This window comes from Pyrgilauda ruficollis, unplaced genomic scaffold (assembly GCF_017590135.1).
Source record: "Pyrgilauda ruficollis isolate IOZ18807 unplaced genomic scaffold, ASM1759013v1 scaffold57, whole genome shotgun sequence".
Lineage (NCBI taxonomy): Eukaryota > Metazoa > Chordata > Aves > Passeriformes > Passeridae > Pyrgilauda > Pyrgilauda ruficollis.
Genome location: NW_024527377.1, coordinates 2331600 through 2347598, shown reverse-complemented (window position 1 = coordinate 2347598; position 15999 = coordinate 2331600). Strand labels below are relative to the sequence as shown.

At 42.2% G+C, this 15999-nt stretch overlaps 1 protein-coding gene across 1 annotated transcript in view; it reads left to right on the top strand.

Annotated features, from left to right (window-relative positions):
- Positions 1 to 15999, top strand: part of TRPC7 (transient receptor potential cation channel subfamily C member 7) — a 63478-nt gene that overhangs the window by 39980 nt on the left and 7499 nt on the right. Inside the window, exons 4-7 of the mRNA XM_041482042.1 lie at positions 423 to 639; positions 5336 to 5569; positions 7370 to 7634; positions 13927 to 14122. Of these exons, the coding sequence (XP_041337976.1) occupies positions 423 to 639; positions 5336 to 5569; positions 7370 to 7634; positions 13927 to 14122 (912 nt within the window). The remainder of the gene's footprint in view (positions 1 to 422; positions 640 to 5335; positions 5570 to 7369; positions 7635 to 13926; positions 14123 to 15999) is intronic.

Below are 15999 nucleotides of genomic sequence, written 5' to 3'. Positions count from 1 at the left end.
ACCAAGACTTCACCATTAATAAAAGATTCTAACATGTAAGGATGAGAATTGTGTCCATCATTAGGATTTATATTGACACACGAGTGCATTCATATAACACATGCACAAACAAACATCTCCCAAATAAATGTCCTGTCTCTTCATTTTCCACTCACCATATGGCCAGGGCAATTAGATATTACATGTGTAATAAAGGGTTTAAAGAGGCACTGTAAGACATTGCCATGCATAGAAAATTACCCAATGCATAATGTCTGGTAACAGCAAATAACAACTTGAACAAATCTAAACCCGATTTAGCTAATGATCCAAAATCAATTACTGAATCCTTTTCACTGTGGGCAAAAGGTTTCAAATTTTATAGTGAAAAAACGTCTAGGAGGGTAAATAAAAACCTTATGACTGTGTATGTTCCATTGCAGCTGGGACGTACCCTCCGCAGTCCTTTCATGAAGTTTGTGGCTCATGCAGTTTCTTTCACAATCTTCCTGGGACTGTTAGTAGTGAACGCCTCAGATCGCTTTGAAGGAGTCAAAAATCTCCCCAACGAGACCATCACGGATCATCCAAAGCAAATATTCAGAGTCAAAACAACCCAGTTCTCATGGACAGAATTGCTGATCATGAAGTGGGTATTGGGTAAGTAAAACCAAAATGTCCACAAGTCCTCTGTGGAAATTCAACCTCATTAGGAATAGCATGATACACAGTGACAAGACAGAGAAAAAAGAACAATTAAACAAAAACAAAAACAAAACCAAAACCAAACAAAAAACCAAACCAACCAAACAAAAAAACCTAACAAAACCCCAAGCTAAACAAACAAAAAAACCCAAACCAAGAAAACTCCTCAAAACTGAAACAACTTACTATGAGTCTAGAGGTTGATGTCAAGAGTTTTGATTAAAAGAGGAGCAAAGAAGACTTTGATCTTGGCCACCACTTTTGAAAACATTGAATGATGCTTAGCAAATTCTCATTTACCTGATTTTTCCACTTTCCACTGTAAATGCTGTACATGTTGCCTATTTCTCTCTGTTGGTTTAATCATTGCATCTTAAAGAAGGTAATATTATAATAGGAACCTGTGACTTCACTCTGGGACAAAGTGAGCAGAAAGAAGTGTGGTGAGTCTGTCTGATTTATTACCCTGCTATGGGATCCTACTGTAATTCACTGAACCTCAGTGTCTTTGTCTGCAAAATGAGTATGACGTCATTTGCTTTTCTTGTAGTGCGCTCCAAGCTCTAGTGATGAAACCTAGGCAAGTAAGAGCTAGATTTTATGAAATTCATGGTATGAAATTTGTACTGGTGAGAGGACAGTGCAGTGCTCAAATCTTACAAAAGAAATTAAGTCATTCAGCAATTACAAAGTAAGGATTCTTGTGGGTGAACCCTTTGAGTGTGAAAGTGTGCCACATGCACAAGTCAAATTTCTAAGGAGTTTCAGACTAATTCAGATGTCTCACTTTTCCTACAAGCATCATTTACTCCTGGCAGGTCACTTAATTTGAACCACTAATCTAAACAAGTTCAGGAGAATTTATTGGGAATTTGAGCTTATCAACTCTGTAGAATCTTTGTCTACCTCTTCCGTAGCTATTTTTGTTCACCACCATGATTTTGATTCTCTTCTTGCAGAAAATAATTCCACTGTTCCATAAGTACTGATGGCATTAAATTCCCCTGAAAAATAGGGTATGGCTGCTCTATCTGATGACTTCCTGGCCAATGTTTCTTTGTTCCCTGTCCCTGTGATAATCAGAATCCCATACAGGATATTAGGCTAGAAAATACTGAATAGATGCCAGACTGGATATAGTAAGACTGTAAGATATATTTTTTAAATTATATTAAATCAGTTGGACAAGATGATTAGATTTTAAACTAGGTATTCTTTTCTTATAGGCAGTAGGTATCTGTCTGCTTGTTGAGTTCCTGAGAGATGAAGAAGAAAACATTTCATTTAAAGTGAAGGTTTTCACTTTTCTGGGAGAAGAAAGATGATTCATTGTACAGACTCCTGAATATAATGAGATTTTCTAATGACTGCCTACATCTGCACTGACAATCTTCTCTGGCCATTTTACCTGTCTGCCTCCAAGAAATGTTTCAGAATACTGAGGTGATAGTTTGGTGCACATGGCCTGCAAACACCTGCACTTGTTGAGCCCCTTGTGTGACCCTGAACTTCAAGGATTGTAAAAGCACTAAGGGTAGCAACTTTTGATGCTAAAATCTTACAGATATTATAAATACCTATATGCAAGTAGAAATACAATTAAAGTGGCCAACATAGACCTACCTAGTGGCCTTCTCTGATGGAGTGACTGTGTAAGTGCACAAGGACAAGCTGCAGATGGCATTTAACTGGACTTCTGGAAAGCCTTTGGCATGGATCTCCACAACATCCTTCTCTCTAAATCAGAGATAGATGGATTTGATGAGTGGGCTGATAGATGTGTAAGAAAGTGTTGGAGAGTTGTGTGGCCACTGGCTCAGAGTCCACTGATGGACCTTGGTGACAAGTGGTGTCCCTCAGGGGTATGTGGACCAGTGTTATTTAATACCAGCATTGATGACAGAGACAGAGGGCTCAAGTGCCTCTGGTAAATGCTGAAGCTGACACACCTGCAGGATGGGATGAATTGTCCAGACAAGTTTAAGGAATCATGGGGATCTCATGAGGTTAAACAAGACCAACATTCGCTTTGTACATGGTGCACAGCAGTTTTGGCTCATGCACCCAGGGCTCATTACTTGCCTTGGCTGCCTCTTCCCTGTGGCCAGGACTTCCCAGCTCTTGCCTTCAAATGAGGAAGGCTGGCATTTTCCTCATGGACAGCATGGACTGAAGTGTGTGCTGAAAGCAGGGGGGTTTATTTCTAAATCCCTACTGCAAAAGCAGCCAGGGTAGCAGTTGAACTCTGGGTAGATGCAATCTGAGCACTATTAATCTCTTAATCCAACAGCCTTCAGTGGACCAGGAAGGCTCAAAGGCAGCATCTGCAACATCGGCTGCTCCTGATTTACGTACCAGGCCAGAGGATATAAAAATCTGACAAACTGTTCCTTTTTGTGCACAGGTGGTGAACAACACTTCTTGCACACTCCCATTTTTCTTCCAGATGGTCTGTGCCTGTATCTTGACTTTCCTTCCCCTGCTGAAACCAGAATTGCCCATCGAGGTGACATTTGTGATTATCCCTGCTGTGGGAACAACAGACATGCAGAAGCTGGAGCCTAGAGCTGCTCATATCCCAAATATCCCATATCCCCTGCCAGAACCATTGGGGGCCTCAGAAACAGCACACTGCAATCTGGCAGAGCTGCTTTGTCTAACTACTTCTCCTTATTTCTAATACCTCATCTTATGTTACATCCCCTGAATTTTAGCTGATTTTTCTCTTCTCAATACTTTTACTAAAGAGGAGCTTTGAATTACTCTCTCACAATGTATATACAATTACCCAGCAGTACTGACCAAGTAATTACTGTAACTTTTCCACTTGTCCTGAAAAGACATTTTTAAAAAAGGATTGCCACAAAGTTGGGGAAAAGAACAGTGGAAATTATAGGCCAATAGCACGTTACTTTCACAGAGGGGTTCTAATTTTAGTCAGACTCCTCACTTTTAGACACTTCTTACTTCATTAATTTGTGACTTAGGTATATTAAGTGAGCAAAATTAGAAATAAATTTGGATGGGAATAATTTCTGGTCATCAGTGAACAAGTGTTTTGTTGGGCAATGCTAGCACGCATCTGATATTTCCTTAAGTGCTTTAGTACCTTTATAAAGCACACATGTGATGCACAGGGCTAATGGCTCCTATCCATCATTTCTGGAATGCTTTTTTTTCAAGGCAGAAATGTTTCTTTAATATTTCATCCTTGCTCCAGGAAAATTCCTGAGAAACCAATTCTTCCACCTTCTCCCTTAGGCTATTTTTTACTAAATCTCGCTCATGGTGAGTGACAGTGTGGGATGAAGTTCCTGCTTTTACACAGCCAAGCACCATGGAGGAGGAGAGCTGGGAGGCTCCTCTCCTGCCCTCTGCTCAGCATTCTGCAGATCTCCCTGGACAGACCTAAATCAGGGTACATCTCCAGGGCTGTGGAGGTTACAGGCTCGCTGTGGCCTTGGCTGATGGTGCTATGGATAGTTCAGCTTTCCTTTATTTCTTTAAATCCTTCCCTGTGCACAAGGACTGAGAGCAGCAGTTCTCCACTCCTCCACCCTCGGGCTAAATTCCCACTGACCTGTTTCCCTCTCTGTAACCCAACTTCCCCGTGCACCTCTGGGGACACCCCCTGCTTCCAGGAGCTTCAGAAGTAGCCAAGCAAAAGCATTTACATGCCACACCACAAGAGCTTCCAGCAGAGAGGATGAAAGGAGTTCACAGAAAGGAGAAGATTGCAGGAGGTCACATGGAAATTGGCAGGCGCTGCTCCTTGATTAAATGTGAATTTTGCTGCTGCTATGGAAACAGGACTGGGTAGAGTGCAGGAAATATTTATCAGTGGGTTAAATATTCCAACACTTTAGCTATTCAGGAGTAAGATTTTGGCCCTGGAGCCCTGCTGGAATTGAAAGTTGGGCAAATTGGTGAATCTGACCTGAGCTCTTTGACTGAATTCACTTGTCCACTCCAGCTCTTCCCAGTAGGACATGGATGTCAAACATTTCAATTCACTGGGTTTGGCATTTAGGTTTATTTGTAAGTCTGTTGTCAGAAATCATAAATTTGTGCTAAAAGTGTTTTCAAAGTGGTACTTCAGACTTTAATATATTGAAATTCATTATTTAATACAGAAAGCTTTATGAAATTGGAAGGACAGAATTTCTGCCTTACTCTTTTTTAATCATACTAAACTTATTCTTGAACAGTTCTGTTTGCATTCTCAAAATGGACACATCCGCTATCTTAGGGAAGGAGGAAAAGAGCAGCAGAGCAAGCAGTGTCATCTTCAGTGCCATGGTGTAGGAAGGTTATTCTGGGGACAAGAGAGAAAATCTACATTTTTTCTGACTATATAGTAGAATTTTCTGCTGTCATCAGAATTTCTGAACAGTGGTTTTTCTGTCATCATCAAAAATCAGCTTTTCCATTCACTTATATAGTGACATTTTGGATTTCTGCTTCATAAGCAGAAAAGGTTGTATTAATTTTTAAGAAAAGATGGCACGAGTCGTTCTCAACTAATTTGTTTAATTAAAGAGTCTTTTGCTTCAGTGTTAGAAGCCACTGCAAGCAGGAAACAAACAGACCTGTCTGAATACAGAAACACCTTCTGTGTTTGCCAGTTCAAGATGCTCTGATCCCTCCACAGGTATGATATGGTCAGAGTGCAAGGAGATCTGGGAAGAGGGTCCACGTGAATATGTGGTGCATCTCTGGAACCTGCTGGACTTTGGGATGCTGTCCATCTTCGTGGCATCATTCACTGCCAGGTTCATGGCTTTTCTTAAAGCCTCTGAGGCACAACAGTACGTAGATCAGTACGTTCAGGATGATGACCTCAATAATGTCACCCTTCCCCCTGAAGTTGCTTACTTCACCTATGGTAAGATGCTTTTTGCTCTCTAATACTTCCTGTTCTTTTAGGTTAATGTGTGGCAGTACTGAAAGCAGCTTTCTTTTTGTGATATTTATATAGTTTTTTTCTAAATAAAACAAATTTTCCCTGGATCTACCCATTCCAGCCATCTTCCTAACCAGTCGGAAAGGACCCGAACCTCATTCAGCCTTTGCTCTTGTGCTATGGCTACATTCAGGTCAATCACATCCTAAAAATGTAGCTTGAGCAACAGATAATCAGGAACTCTGAGTGAGCAGAATGGAATTTAAATTACATATGAAATAATCTGCTTGGCTTTCCAAATGAGAGAGGAGGGAAATGTGTGAACAAACACAGAATCTGAGGCTGCAGTAACTCTGCATTTCTGTTACATCCAACACCTCTACAAAAATAAATAAGAATAGCAATAAAAATAGCTGCTGCTCATCAAAACCTACATTTTTGTAGAGCCTGTATTGTCTATAAGTGCTGACTTTGGGAAATGTAAACCGCAGCAGTGCCTTGAGAATGTTCTTTTGGATGGCTGAAATGGTTTTCCTTCGCTATACAGAAATGACCAGAGCTTCACACACGTGTGGGGACTGGAGACACTGCACACCTCTGTAAGCTCTAGACGGCACCTGGGCAAAACCCACGGGGATTTTTGCTCACAGGGGGCAGCAGGAGCTCCAGAGCTGGGCACCAAGCAGCACCAGTGGCTCCCCAGGGCTGTAAGGTGGTTGTTCTGGTGCTGTGCTTGGGCTGGAGAGGAGAGCTGAGGCAGCACCTCCTCCACTGCAGACCCACAGAGCCGCAGAGCCGTGGGCCTGACCCACAGACAGCCGTTCAGAGCCACAGGAGCTGGGTGGCCCCACCAGCTCAGCCTCGTGCCTCCCTCTCTGCCCACGCAGCAAGAGGCCAAGACGAGGTTGTGGCTTCTCCCCCTCTGCCTTGCTGCTCACCCATTTAAAGTGAGTTCATGACACAAAGGTGCAAAGGGTCCAGAACAGAATATCCCAACAAGATCCTGTGAATTCCTCCATCTGCTGCTTTTCCTTTGGTTCAGATTACTGCAAATAATGCTGTGGCCCTGAAGATGTCACATGTTTTAACTGTGAGTCACAATCTTTCCATCAAGAACCTGAATTGATGCAAGGACACTTATAAGATGTATTAATATAAATATTTACATTTCAGCAGATTAGGTAAATGACGCATATCTAGAGCTTTCTAAAGTAAAAATATTAGAGTAACTAGACTTCAGAAACTGGTTTGAATTTAGAGATAACATTAAAATGGTACACAATGTTTATACCTGCTTTATCTGAACAAATCCTAACTTTCTTATGTAATGGTGGGGATGGAAGATCTTGGTCTCCCTAATGCTTCCTTTCCAAATACTGACACAGTGCCCTGTATCCAAATCTACAGCTATACTCCACTGTGTTGTGGTTTTGGTTCTCCATCTCAAGAGCTTCAAATGGAGAAAGCACAGCACAGCTGATATTCAACTAGGAAACAGAAAATATCAAATTTGTTTAAAGCCATGCTGTTTTTTTCACTGTGTAGCTTCAGTAAATCCCAGTGATTTGGTAATTTCCTGCCTTTACCATGTGAAAAATACAACTGATTCACCATATTTGTACAGCATGTTGTGGTCCATTGTACAATTGCCCCAAAATTGGTTTTTTTCCTCTTTAACTCCCACCCAAACACAAGACTGAGTCTGGAAAAGGGTCATTTATCATAGCAGCTTCCACCTAACCCTTTTTGTTACTAACACCTAGTGTACATGTATTGTTTTAGCCAGGAACAAGTGGCTCCCCTCGGATCCCCAGATCATTTCAGAAGGCCTGTATGCCATAGCTGTGGTACTCAGCTTCTCCCGCATTGCTTACATTCTTCCAGCCAACGAAAGCTTCGGCCCCCTGCAGATCTCTCTGGGGAGGACCGTGAAGGATATCTTCAAATTCATGGTCATCTTCATCATGGTGTTCCTAGCCTTCATGATTGGGATGTTCAACCTTTACTCTTACTACCTGGGTGCAAAGTACAACCCCGCGTTTACAACGTGAGTACCCAAAACCAAACAAAAAGAGGGAAGGAGAGAAAGAGGGAAGGAGGGAAAGAGGGAAGGAGGGAAGGAGGCTGTTCTGCAGGGCTCGGGCCCTTCTGGGGCTCAGGCGGTTCCTGCTGCAGTTGTTAGGGGAAATCACACCCAGGTTTTTACAGGGAAACTTGTGCCGCAGCCTGCAGCCCTGGCAGCCAGCTCTAGGCCTGAGTGCAGGGACAGGAGCAGTTCAGAACCAGTTGTTTCTGAAAATCAAAATAGCAAATCAGGGAAATTGTTGTGAGATGTTCAGTTTGATGTTTCAAGAGAAGCAGTGGAGAAGTTAAACCTAAGATTACTGTTCTTAAACCTGTAAGATGAAATGTATGTAAAATAAGGAAGGCTTTTGCTTCTCTGAGAGACAGTGTTGTGGGTTCAATTCCCATGGGGGCCATTCATGTAAGAGTTGGACTCAATGGTCCTTGTGGGTCCCTTCCAACTCAGAATACTCTGTAATTGTGTGGTCTGTTTTAGGACATCATCTCAGTACAGCTGTGATTATTGGGTGCCCTTCTGCAGAGCCAGCTGCTGGCCATGGTGCTCAAAACAGAGCAAACCACCCAGGGTGCCTGGGATGTGGGGTTTATGCCCTGACTGGGAACTTTTCAGCAGAAGCCATGTGAAAGCTGCACAGAGCATCACACCAGGCTCCTCCCCACAGTGGGTCAGCCTGGGCCATGCTCCCCTGCCAGCACTCCCAGCCCTGCAGAGCTGTCTGTGCTGGGGGTCCCTCCTTCACCTTGGCAGGCATGTTGGGAAGAGAAAGAGGTTGGCAAATTCCAATGGAATAGGTTCAGAGTGAGGCTGCTTTTGACTTACAACCCTTTGGTGTCAGGGCAAAATGCAGTCTCAATTCTCCAGGACACCAAGAACACAAGTCCCAATCCTGTAGGGGACAGCTGAGGTCCTGAAGGGGTTTTCAGAGCAGGGGACAGTCCTGCTGAGTATGAGGGATGTGTCCCATGCATCCAGGGGAAAGCCTCCTCCCTCACTGCAGTGTGGCACCAGCACAGCACTGGGACAGTTCTTTTGTGGCTCCCAAATCCACTTGACTTGCCTTAGGGACACAGGGGGAACTTTCCTTCCCACACTCCTGTCTGTGTGGGAAGCCTGGCATGATGTTTTCCCCTTCCCCAGGAAGCCACTCCCAAGCCGCAGTGCCTGAGCCCCCAGTGGTTACTGTGTGCACAGCAGACATTTGATGTGTCACTTCGGGAACGTGTCACACAGTGAGCCTGGGGCTAAGCTCATCACTCCTCTTGGAGAAAAGACCTTTCCAGCATCATTTCTGTCCTGCAAGTGGCTGTTGCCTTACAGTTTTACCACACCACCCTCTTGTGCCACATGTAACCTGTAACACAGTGTTTACTTTCCCTTGTTGAGCCAAATTGTTTGAGCCTTGTTTGCCTTCTAGACCTCTCCTGGAGCCTCAGGGTGTATTTTAATGGAAGGATTTTTGAGACCAGATGCATTTACATCTATCTGTGCTCAGTAGTTAGGGAGAAGAGAACTGAGTGTGTGGGATGGGACTTGCTTCAGATTTGAAAAGAAGAAGATGCCCTTGAAGCACAAGAGTTAATGAGAATCAAGGCAGTACCATCCCTGACTACCTGGTGGCACAGCAGCCCTCACTTGTGGCATCCCCCAGGCACATCCCTGGAGAACAGCACTGACAAATTCCAGTCACTGGTGCAATTCAGCCCAGTAGCTCTCTTATTAGCACTCATTATCTAAGTGCATCTTCCAGTAGTTACTGTCTTTTGATTGAAATAATGATCAAACATTCACTAAAATGATGTCTGCTTACTGGAGTAAAAATTGCTTTAAATGCCCAAAAGATATTTGGACTGAGGAGAGATCCTCCTTAACTTCAGCCTGCTGACTACGTATCCTGGGGGAACTTCATATTGTTATAAAGCAAATTTTCCATGAGCATAAATTTTCCTTTCAAGAATTTGGAAGAGACTTTAAAAATACTTACTTTCTTCTGGTTATTTAAACACACAGGAATGGCAAATGATGATCAGTGAAAATGAGCCCTTTCATCATGTGAAACAAAGAGAATAGATTTACATTCATTCAAAAAATCCTTCTTAGACATTCCATGCAACAAACTAGAAGCCCTGAGGTAGAGAGTCTCAAACAATATTAATAAGCTAATTACAAGGTTGTTTTGGCAGATGGGCAGACACCAGTTGTAGCAATGCTTCCTGCTCTATTTTTGGTGGCTGCTTGTTGGCCTTGCTGAAGGTGGTGGTCTCCTGCTGCCATCAGCTTACTCATGGAAAGGAGGAAGATTTTGGTACTAGAGCTTGGGTATCACAGCTGTTCATTCCCTGAAAAATCACTGGGGCAAAAAGGGGTCATGCTTACTTTGGTGTCCTCATAACCCTTCTGTGACTGCAGCAATATCACAGAAGACATTTCCTGGGAGCGTGCTTCTGAATTTTGATGAGGATGGATAAAATTTTACAGCGAGTTTTGCAGTCAGAATTGTGACTGTTTAACTGTGGGACCTGTTTCTCAGAGGTCACTTGGATGGACAGTTGTGACAGAAAAAGACCCACTGGATTGGTGCTCATAATTGACTGTGGGCAGTTCCAAACAGCATTGACAGCTCCCTGGATTGCCTCAGTGGGAAACCTTAGACAAACAGCTGCTTACTAAAATTCAAATTACACATTTAAGAAAAGCACACCTTCCCAGGGCAGTATTTAAGCAGGAAAAAAAGAATGTACACTGAGGGGATTGCTTGCTTAGTTCTAATGATAATAGTTAGTGAATATTTGGTTTAACTTTCGCCCTCCCTTGCTACTGTACTTTGAAATTGTGTACTCAATTTCTTCTCTGTTCATCTACAGAGCAAGCACATAGCACCCCAGTGGCCTCTGATTTGAGTTATTATACGAAGTTTCTGTCATTTCTTTCCTTTTGATGTTCTGGAAGCAAAGGAAATAAGGGTGCAGTTGTCTTTACTCCACACAGTTAAATATAGAGATTATTTAACTAAACACACTTTCAAAATTTTTTGGAAGTTCTTCAGTGTTGAAGAGCAGATCATTTCCACAGCACCACACCAGCTATGTTTATCTGTTTATCAGATGCTGTGTACAGCACACAGCTCTTGAAACAGCCTGTAATTAAGAACATGCTATGCAAACAAAATCGAAATGGAGGCAAGGCTGATTGTGTTCATCTTGCTTTCTGCATCAGAAATCAGGCCGAAGGCTACAAGGCAAGGTTTTCTGTCTCACTCTCCCCAAAGGGGAATGTGACTCACTGTTCAGTGCCAAAGATACTTCGAGGCTTGAAGGCTTTTTTCTACTTGTTTTGTTTTGTCAAAATGTGATAGTTTTGTAGATTACATTGACTGCATTGCTTTTTTTTGGCAGGGTTAGTTCTCAAACTCATTTAAGGAGATAAATCTGAAAGGATGCCTTAAGGTTTTTTAAAGAGGAAGGCACAAGACTGATATGAAATGAGAGCCTTATGATCCTTTTTGATGAACAGCACACAGCTGTATAGAAAAGTGAGGAAAATCTGCAAATAGATAATTGGCTATGGTCTGTTAGGAAGCATCACCTTCCTCAATGAAAAATCTTTAAATTTTACTGAAATAAGTGCAATGAAACAATCTCTGTGGTCTCCCCGGTGCAGTCAGCTCCACCACAGTAAAGGGTGATGCTGCATAGCCACCTCCACAGGGAGCATCTGCCAGTCTGTCACTGCCAGACCCCCCTGCTGCCAGGAGCTGTCAGTCTGGGCAGGACTCCTGACTTCCTAAATCCTTCATTTGTTTGCCTTTGAGAAGGATAAAACACCTGCTGACCTTGCAGGAAGGGGGTAAATTGCTTAGCTGGCAACAAGGAGACACATTGGCATCTTGGAATCCTTGAGATCTTGGCTCCCAACGTCCTCCTCTCGTGTTTTAGTGAGATGTTCTTGGAAAAAAAACAAAAGGCCCAACTGATGTTCCCTGTAACCTGTGCCAAATCTCGTGCAACCTGGCAATAATCTAAAAGGGAGAAGGAAAGAGTCATCCAGCCTTTTTGAAGGGTAGGGATGGACTAGTACAAGGTCTCCTTAAATCATTTCCTCTGACAGAGAAACCTGCATCTGCCTGGGGGCACTGCTAAACTTCGTTTTGGTGCTACAGGTTAGGTCAGCCTCTCCAGCAGTCTCCCAGTCCCACCACCACGGGCACTGGTTCCTTACCTGACACTGGAAATCCGGTTTATGGACATGACAGAGGAACCTGGCACCCCCACCCTTGCCTCTGGAGCTCAGAGTGGTCAAGGCTGCTTGCAACTCTCAATTTACTTTTCAAGGAGAATCTGGCGCTGCTCGAGTATAGAGGTCAATGCTTGAGCTGCAGAAAAGGAGCAGAGCTGACACATTGTATTAAAATCTGCCAGCAGGGTGGAAAACTGAGGGAACCTTTCTAAATTAAAAAGGAAGGCTAATAGCAGGGTGCAGCTGGGCTCAAGGCTGGAGTTATGGTTTTTTATTAGTTTGGGAAATCACCTCGGTGGTGGGTTTCAATGCCAGAGATCATTGGTGTAATATGTGTTCCTTAACTGGAAAATACAACATCTATTGAAGAAGCAGTGGCCAGATTGCCACTGCGCAGTGCAGGGAGTCTGACACATTAATGCCAGGTCAGCTCAGCGGCAGATGAGGGCAGGAGAACAGAGCAGAGTGTTACAGGAGAGGAAAAGCAGGAGGAGAAGTGATGGCACCTGAGTGTAGCATGGTCAGAGATCCCCCAAGGGTATTTCTGCTCCCATGCAGAGCAGCAGGAGTCAGGGTGTGGGGTATCCATGACTCTGGGGATCCAGGAAGTTGTGCAACATTTATTGGAAACATCACTCAAGGTTAGTCTCCACAAAACAATATATAGAGTAAATATTATACTCTTTACTGCAGTTTTACTACTGCTTGTAAATGAGCTATGGAGTACCACAAATTATGATGGGAATTAAAAACCAGTTTGCTGCAGCAGAAAGGAGCTGTCCAGGAATCTGCACCAGCCTTTCAAAGGGTTGAAATTAATTTCTCTTGCTTTTATGAATGGTGTAATTGATGCTGGAATTGATGTAAAGTTTATTTTTCCTGTTGAATATGCCATGGTTTGTGTCTGTAAGCTGTTTTTATAAACAGATTTAGCAGGATTAGTAAGATGCCACCCTAGTAAGAAACATTTCATCGAAATAATTTTTATATGGCATTGTTTCATTTGAAGGTGCTACCTCCTGGCAGGCAGGAGGAGAAAGGAGGCAATTAACTGCTAACAGGCTAAGGATTGCTCAGCAAAGGCAAAATGCCTTCTAAGTTAAATATTAGGCAAAATGCTTTCAAAATGTGCCAGCATCCCTCCTCCTCCTCCTCCTCCTCCTCCTCCTCCTCCTTCTCTTCCTCCTCCTCCTCCTCCTCCTCCTCCTGTCCTTTTCAGCAGCTCACCTCCCCTGTTACTGCCCTGACTCCTTGGATCAGACTCTCCTTTTGACCTGTTAGTCCAGCTTCATTCTTTCCAGCACCACTTCTCTTTGTCATTGGCTCATTCCCCTTTTTCCTATCTTTCAACCTTTTAATTTTCCTCTTGCTCCTTTCTACTTTCAAGCAAGAATAATAATCAAATTGAAATGCCTCTTTGCAACATCTTCTACCCCTCCTTAAATCCAATTTCTTCCTACAAATGCTTGGGTGTCTGACATGTCTGGAGTCCCAAAGCAGGATGGGAGGAAAATCAGACTATGGTCTGACTATATTTGCACTCGGTGTTCTTTATATTAATGCCACAATGCAGAACTTTTCAATCCCTTCTCCTGGGTAAAAGACATGCTTCTCTTCTGCCCTGGAAACTGCATAGAAGGAGGTCAGACTTGGTTCTATCTTCTTGGGATGAAAAGAGAGTGAGTGAGTAGAAGCAAAAGCCCTACATAAAAAGTTTCAAACTGCAAGTTGCCCAGGGATTTGTCATCCCTATTAGGGACACAAAATCCAAGTGTAATGCACCTGATAAGAACAGATGGAGCAAATCAGGGCACACTGTAACTTTGTAGTATTAATCAGAAATCATATTTCTTTATCAAATCAGGAAATGTGATTTGGCACATCCCTGGGTGATGGATAATAGGTTGCAATAACTGTGCCAAGATATATTTATATTTGTGGATTGCTGCTTTTATTATTAGCATGTGGCCTGGCTAACCCAGTGTCAACTCTATCAAGAGATTGTTTGCTTTATTTTTAGGGTAGAAGAAAGTTTTAAAACCTTATTCTGGTCAATATTTGGCTTATCTGAAGTGATATCTGTGGTGCTGAAGTACGACCATAAATTCATTGAGAATATTGGATATGTACTCTATGGAGTATATAACGTGACTATGGTGGTTGTGCTGCTTAATATGCTAATAGCCATGATCAACAACTCCTATCAGGAAATTGAGGTAAGATAAATCAGATTACAAACTCAAACTGAATTATTACTGATAATGAAAATGGTAAAAATGCAAGGAGGCTGTAGTTTACTTTACATCCAAGGTTAGAATCCTGAAAACATCATACATCGTATAACAGTTAATGCTGAGTCTGTCCCCAAATTATGATTTAATTAATAATAAACAATGAATCATTTCTATAACTATTTCAGCTTCCTTGTTTTTAATGACCCTCTGTGGGTAAACCAAGTTTTCTTTACATGCATTTAATGAAAGTGGTTTGTGATATTTTTTATTCCTTTTGTTGGCCAGGCTAATTTATCCATGTGTGTTGCCTTAACTGCATTGTTTGCTTATGACAGAGGAATATTACTTCTGACTTTTTCTCTACTGCTTAAACACTCCAGCCCATGTAGATCTGAAACTCATGTGCATCCATGAAAATGTTTAGAAATTCCATATTGTCCAATTACCAGGCATAAAACTTGATACAATTTTTTTGAAGAGTCTTTAGAGTCTGCAAAACATGACTTTGTGGACATTTGCAAAAACTGTCTTTTAAAGCATATAAACAGAGCCCTCAAGGAATATTAATAGGTTTCTGCAGAAAGGCATTTGCAGGGTTTACCCAGCCCTGCTCAGTAGTGTGGCTGTTAGCAGAGTGGATTTGCTAAATGCTTTGGACATAAACAACTCTCTGCTAATCTAAATAAAAGCAGAAAAAAATACATTATTTGGATAATGTTAATATTGAGTCACCTTTTACTTCTGATTTGTTAAATGTCAACCTTCTGCAGTTGGGTTTGTAGTAATTACTTGTCCTAATCTCCCCTCCAAACCTGACATTGAAAAAGGCCAGGGCTGAAAATATTTTCTCACTGTAATGTCTGATTCATCCATGAACTGGAGTACAAATATAACTCTATCCTGTGCATGCTGTAACTGAGTCTAAATGTCAGAGAGACCTTACATAGGCTCTCTGCCCCAGAACCTTTCAGGATTGCAGGAAGCAGAGTCATTTCTCCAAAGGTTTCTAATCACATAGGATCAAGCAATTCCCTGAATCCTATTCACCTGAAACAAATTTTACTTCAGAAGGGGTCTCAGCCTCTTACTGCATTTTCTAGTTTATTGTAGTAGACAGAGATGCGCTTGAAGAAAAACAATCTCTGAAAATATCTGAATAGATGGCCTAAATTAACTTTCCAGTTTAAACTTTGTGAAAGTCATTTTCTTGGCAAAATGGTTTGTCATCCTTGATTGCATGGAAATTTTCAAAATTTGTTAAAGATTACTTGTAAGTATCAGCAAGCAAAACAAGTGTGAGTGTTTGGCCCAGGTCCTCCTAACTGAGGAAAAACTAGTTCTTCTCATAGTAATTAATTTCAGTACTCAAGTTCTTCTCATAGTAATTAATTTCAGTACTCACTAGTGTGAAATTTCGTGAACTCTCTGTGAATCTCTGTGAAGATTAAAGAGAGTTGTAGAATCTGAGTCATGTAGGTTGGAAAAAACCTATAACCATTCATCGAGGTGGCCAAGGCCACCACTAAACCATGTCCCCAAGTGCCACATCTACACATCTTTCAGTATCCCCAGGGGTGGTGACTGACTGCAGAGGAAGTCCCTATTGCCAAAATGTTTGTCTGACCAGAGCAATGTCAATTTTGTCCTGGGATGGACATTACTTAGGAATTAAATTCCATTATGGTCAGTGGGCAGATGGTGTGCTATTAGCTGGAGTGACAAGACCATATTTTCCTGCCTTGCATTTAATATCTCTCTTTGCTGCTTCTGGTTTTCCTCTGTTTATGCCTCAAGTATTGGTGCTTCCTGACAAATTTGGATTTATGGAAAGAAATCCTTTTGCTAGCCATAGAACAGAA